Source organism: Sphaeramia orbicularis, chromosome 22, assembly GCF_902148855.1.
Source record: "Sphaeramia orbicularis chromosome 22, fSphaOr1.1, whole genome shotgun sequence".
NCBI lineage: Eukaryota > Metazoa > Chordata > Actinopteri > Kurtiformes > Apogonidae > Sphaeramia > Sphaeramia orbicularis.
The window spans coordinates 31,307,571-31,313,570 of record NC_043978.1 but is presented as its reverse complement, the minus strand read 5'-3'; the positions used below and the strand labels follow the sequence as shown (position 1 = coordinate 31,313,570).

The window sequence follows — 6,000 nt, the reverse complement described above, 5'->3', positions numbered from 1 at the left end:
CCATGACTCATCTCCAAAGGATACAAACTGTGCAGCCCAGACATGAACATATGAGACATGAGAGGAGAGAGTGACCTTGCTTGCCTATATTTTCCCTTAGAATTCGTCTTCTTTCTCTCCTTTTGTCTGGAATCATGAACACTTGGATGTGCCAAGAGCAAAAAAAGAAAAAAAATCAATCATAAAAAATACAGGTGTGTAGTTTCAGTGTTTCATTCATCCGTGTTGACCACAGCAGGAACATTTCAATCACACACTGCCCCACATCCGCCGTAGCCTGTGTGTGTTGGAGTCATGTGTGTGTGTGTTGTATTGGTGGAGGCTGTGTCTGCACCGCCCCACCGGTGTGTGAGCTGGGCAGCGTCAAGCTCGTCCTGCCCCCGGACTGGTCCTCTCTCTCCACCCCACGCACCACACTCACATCTTCATACATACACGCACGCACACACACGCTCACAAAACCACACATACACACACACACACACACACACTGAAACCGAAGCAGACCTGGAGAACCGGGGCTGCTTCAATTAGTGCTCAGTGACGGATCCCCGGCATGGCCATTCTTCATTTCTCCATCCCTGTCTTTGGATTTGTCTTATGTGGATTCTCTTTTTGCGCATAGTCTCCTCCGGCCGCTGCTGCTGCTGAGGTGCACTGCTTTGGAACATTTCAAAAGGTGAAGATATAAACGTGTGGTGAATGGGAAACACCAACACCGGAACATCGCTACCTTTCTCCCATCTTGACAAATACACTCACCCTTCCGTTGGGGAGATTTGCTGCGCACCCGAAACCGGAGCCGGTGTGTGCGCTCTGCGGGGCCGGGCGCGCGTCGTCTGGGAGGAGTAGGGAGGATGGAAGCGTTTTTTACAGAGGTAAGCCTTGCAGAATATATATCAGTGCTTTCTTTATGTGTTTTTGTTTGTCTGTTTGTTTTTTTAACCCCGACATCATCACCATATAAAGCTGATCCTATATAGATTATATTTGCGTTGTTGTGCGCCTGCGTAAATTGTTGTGGTTTGAATATTATGAGTCAGGTTTGGTTAAGGCAGGTGTTCAGCTTCCGTCGACTCGAATGACAAGGAATTTGGCCTGTGTTTTATGGGTGCATTTTAATTTTTACCTGTGCTGGCTTCAAATAAACACACAAACCCATATTTTTTTTTATTTTCTTATCACTGCGGAGCATCAGGGCCTGTGTGCCGGCTCAGCTTTGTGAATGATTTCAGAGCAGAGCCGCAGATAAATTGGCCAAACGAGAGCTGACACGGGCTTTTGCATCCATAAGACTGGCTGAAGGATTAAAAGCCAATCTGTTAACGGAGGGGTAGAGCAACCATGCGGGCCTGCAGCTACAAACAGCTCTCCTATAATACGAAGACAGGCTTTTTTTCCAGTGTCTTTTAGTGCGTTGTGAATGGGGATGGAGCCACGGGGTGGGAATGGCCCGGTAACGGATGCAGGAATGGAGGAGGGGGAGGAGGAGGATGAGGCTGGACAGGAGGGAGACAAATGGTTAACAACTGGCATCAGTGATTATTAATTCAGCCTGATGCTCATTCCTCCACTGCATGCTGGGAAAAAAACTCATAAACCATTTTTAAATTTAGATAACAAAACCACCCACCATGCATCCATTTACCCAGGAATGGCCTTCATTGTACATTTTTGACCCCCTCATGTGATGTTACCTCCTCACCTTTTAATCTGTTTTTGCACACATCACTCATTTTCACATCCATGTCCTCACAGTCCCATGAAACGTCGTCTTGCCCTGACTTTGATTCCAATACCCGTCCTCTCCAAGCTACTTATCCTGCCCCCTCTTAAGTTAATCTGATATGGGTTTAAATGCCCTGCACACTGCCAGTGATGTCATGCCATTTTTGTGTGTTATTGCCTATGTGTGTGTGTGTATGTGTGTGTGTGTGTGTGTGTGGGCCATGGTCACTCCTAATGTACAAAGCTGTTCTTCTAGCTGAATGCAGATAGAGATAGTTATCATTTCAAGATTCAAGATTCAAGAATGTTCATTGCCATTATGTGCACATAATGAAATTTTTCTTAGAGGCAGTTCTCAGCTACATAAAGATAAAAAAGAGAAAATTTAAAATCACTCAAGAATGTGTACACCAATATAAAAACACTAAAGAATTAGTGTATCAGACTATGTACAATGTATATAGAAAGAAATGTAAAATACAGTATGTACAGTCCAGTGCAGTAGCAGTGCAAAACAGTATGTGCTGTTGGATGCAATTTTGTACAATATTGGGGGTAATAATTTACACTAGGAATAATATAATGGGAACAAGGCTCATTTTGCCTCCATCACTTTTTAATTGTATCATTTGCTAAACAGGTTATGAAATATAGCTTTTTACCAAAAATATTAACGAAGAAGCAACAATAAAAGGGCTGAAAAGTGAAGCCAACATAAGTACCAAAAAAATGCAGTTCCCTCAAAGACCACTTGAGGCTGACTCCAGAAGTGAGTCACTTCATGGAGTCCATGTTGAAGTGACTTTACAGCAGAAATAAACATGTCATAGAAAAAAGAAGAAAGGAAAAAAAAGAAATAAACATATAAACATGTTATCATTTTTGTTTCTATGGCTAATTTCCCAGTACAGTGTGACTTTACTGTATAACCCAAGACATCAAAAAATATCTTTAAATGTATGTATTTAAAACATTTTAAAGCTAGAACTTTGTATAATTAAGGGCGTGGCCATATAGTGGAAGTGGAAGTCAGAGTCTCTATTATTGTACATTTCCCTCCTTTACAATAAGTTTTGAGAAGTTACACAAACTAGACCTCAAATATTTAACTATATTATGTGTTAGGTAGTCTGTTAATAACACCAGCTAATGCTAAGTCATGTATTTATATTTCTTATTGTGAAGCAGTTAGATGGTGAACATGACAATGTTACTCATTGTTGTATTTGTTTCCAAATAAATGAGCATTTGCTATGTGATTTCCACCTGTAAACTGCATATAATTAATAGAAAAACTGTGACATTACACAGTGGTTTCTGACCTGCTGTTCCAGTAGGTTGTGATTCACTTGGTGCCATGTTCACTACGTGGAGCCAGAAGTGACCATATTTGGAAAAATAGGGTGGAGCTGCAAGAGCTAACTTGCTAAGAACTAATGCAAAATGTTAGCTAATGACTTTCAAAAACTGCAAACGTCATCACGCACTATGTAGCATTATCATTTTATGGTCTTCACATTATAGTCACAACTATAGTGAAGCAGTCTGTCAGGAAAAATGCTTTGATTTCATAAACAGAAACCATCTCTTTGACCAGAGATTTGATTAAATGAACAATAATTAAAAGATGGACCACCTGATTACTGATTAGATGGTCCAAATAAAAATAAAACTAGAATGAGTCTTTTAATAACTTAGCATGTTGCAGGTATAAGTCTGTGCAAGCCTGGACTTTTTGGAGCTCCCCAAGTGGCCATTAGGGGTATTACAAATTCTATATGGATTTCATGTTTGAGCTGAGGTCATTGTTGTCCCTTGGTTTCACCCCTCACTCACAAGTAATTAACAAATAAATAATAAAAATATTATACTCAAGGCTTAAAAAAGTAGTCCTCAAATTAGTGAGTGACATCACTGAGGCTTTGTCTACTTTTTACATACAGTCTGTAGGAACTGATGAGAATGTAGAAGAAACAATTCTGTAAGATATTTATCAACATCTGTATCAGCTGAACTTGGTCCAATAGTGGGCAATGTCTGATATCAGTTTTCTCTACTGAATTTCTCGATTTTTATGTACTTATTATTCTGATTGAGATTATCAGATCATTATTTATTGTAGTAATTTTTATCTGACAATTGAACTTTGAAGTATAGTTTTTACCCCTTGGCCAACTGTGGCCAGATGGGTATTGTAATTGTTTTGTCGTCTGTCTGTCCATTCTGGCCAAGGGGTATTAAAAGTTATGTTTTTTAAAGAGACAAGTTTATTACATTGTCTAAACTCACACACAGACATCATCATATTGCAGAGCATCTTAAAAATGTTTAATCACATATGCCACTGTATTTCTATGTTTTCATTACAAAGTGACACTTTTGGTGTGGATGATTTTCGGCAGCAGCACAGTACAACATCCCCCTCTCTTGCTCTATTTCACATCTATGTCCATTGGTAATTTATTGATCGTAGCACTGACTGACAGACCACTATGTAACCCCCTCTGCAGTCCCACATCCAGACACTGACAGCCTGTGTGAGAACTAAAAATGGGGTAATTATTGAGTTATGATGTTTAGGCTTGCAGAAGCTGCACAAGCTGCATATCTGATACCTAGAACCATGACTTCATCCAGTGGGTGCTGGGTAATCAATCCTCTTGGGGGGTGTCTGTCAAACATCCACTTAGTTTCATTTCTCCTCTGTCTTTCATCACTTCAACACTCACTTCTCACACCACACATCTTAAATTCATCAGCTTGTCGCTCTTTCCCTTCACCACAAAGAAACAGCTAGACTCTGTCTCTCTCTGTCTCTCTCTCTCTCTCTCTCTCTCTCTCTCTCTCTCTCTCTCTGTCTCTCTCTCTCTCTCTATCCAGGCAGAAAACATGATAGCTGGCCAGTCAGCCAAGCATGAAATGTCAGATGGCATCTAAATACAAACAAAACTCAAAGGTTTTCTGGTTATGATAGGTCAAAAACAAAGTGCCTGGGACAAGTAAGAGAATAAAATGATGGATACGTTTAACAGGCTAACAGTCATAGATCTAGTTTAACTGCATATCCCATTGCTTGACGCAGTTTGACTCTAATTTGACTCATATTCAATTTCTCCTTTGTTATTTGCTCTAAGAAAAGATTGTATTCAATCCAGAAAGTGTGTTACAGTGTCAGTTGGACAGAGGTTAGCATCACCAAGATACAATATTGTCTTGGTCTATATTTGTGATTTATGTGCTACACTAAGAGGACAAACACATGATCTTGTTATCCAAACAGTTCATGTAGTTTATTCTATTACTGTCTTGGTAAGCTTATGTTTATCATTCCTTGCACTCCCTCAGCTCTGTATTTAGGCCAAATATCATCACTTCTGGATGCAAAAAGCCAGAATGGTAACCACAGCTACAGCCAACAACATGGATATAGTACTGGTTAAGAAACTTGTCATGCAAATGTCTGTTGAACCATTTTATTCCTCTCAGTAAGCCAGCGTTTAGCATTAGCTCAACCATCATTCCTCAGCTCCACCCATTTGTCCAAATATGGTCAGTTCTAGCTCCAAAAGTAAAACTCTCAGCTTCAAAACAGGAGTTTAAAACCAATCTGTGAAGTCACAGTCCAATCTACTTCTTATATATAGAGTCCCTTGCATTGCATCAGTTCCAATGACCTTGTCCCTGTGTAACACGTCCATGATTCTGTAATATTGACATAGACATCTATGGTTTTAGGATTTTTCAGCTCATTGCTCTTGCTTTAAGACCTGCAACTTTTTTTTCTCTTTCTTTGGTCTCAGTCTTTCTTCCTCAATCTGTTTCCAGCCAAACTGTACAACTTAAAAGCTCTGATAAATCCACTGTACACAGACAAAGCTAATGATTAGCTGCTGAACAAAATTGAGTGGAACCGTTAGTGACTGAAAGAGGTGATAGAGACAAAAAACAGAGCTAAAGGTTAAGTAAATAGAGCGCTACAGGGATGATGTAAGAAAGCATTTATTTTACATTATTGGAGCCGATAAACTCTGGCTAATGTGGCTAAAAAAAATGGCTCAGTCATATATTACAGCCTGTTTGTTTGTTACACTAGAGCATATTCATTGTGAACCTGCTGTACTTATTTTGTTTGTACTAATTTTGTTGAAATTGATCTTTATATTTAGCGAAACAATGCAATATAATAAATTATTAATATGGTATGTTGTTAGAGTATAGTTTTAGTATAGACAAGTATTTTTAAAGCATGGACATCTGGACAGAAACTAATGT

At 39.5% G+C, this 6,000-nt stretch overlaps 1 protein-coding gene across 4 annotated transcripts in view; it reads left to right on the top strand.

Moving 5' to 3' along the window:
- The first annotated feature begins 396 nt into the window (after window positions 1-396).
- LOC115414205 (unconventional myosin-X-like) overlaps window positions 397-6,000 on the top strand; it is an 89,500-nt gene continuing 83,896 nt past the window's right edge. For all 4 annotated transcript variants that reach the window (XM_030127443.1, XM_030127442.1, XM_030127441.1 and 1 more), the window contains exon 1: window positions 397-878. In XM_030127443.1, coding sequence (XP_029983303.1) covers window positions 858-878 — 21 coding nt within the window. In that variant the 5' untranslated portion in view covers window positions 397-857. The remainder of the gene's footprint in view (window positions 879-6,000) is intronic.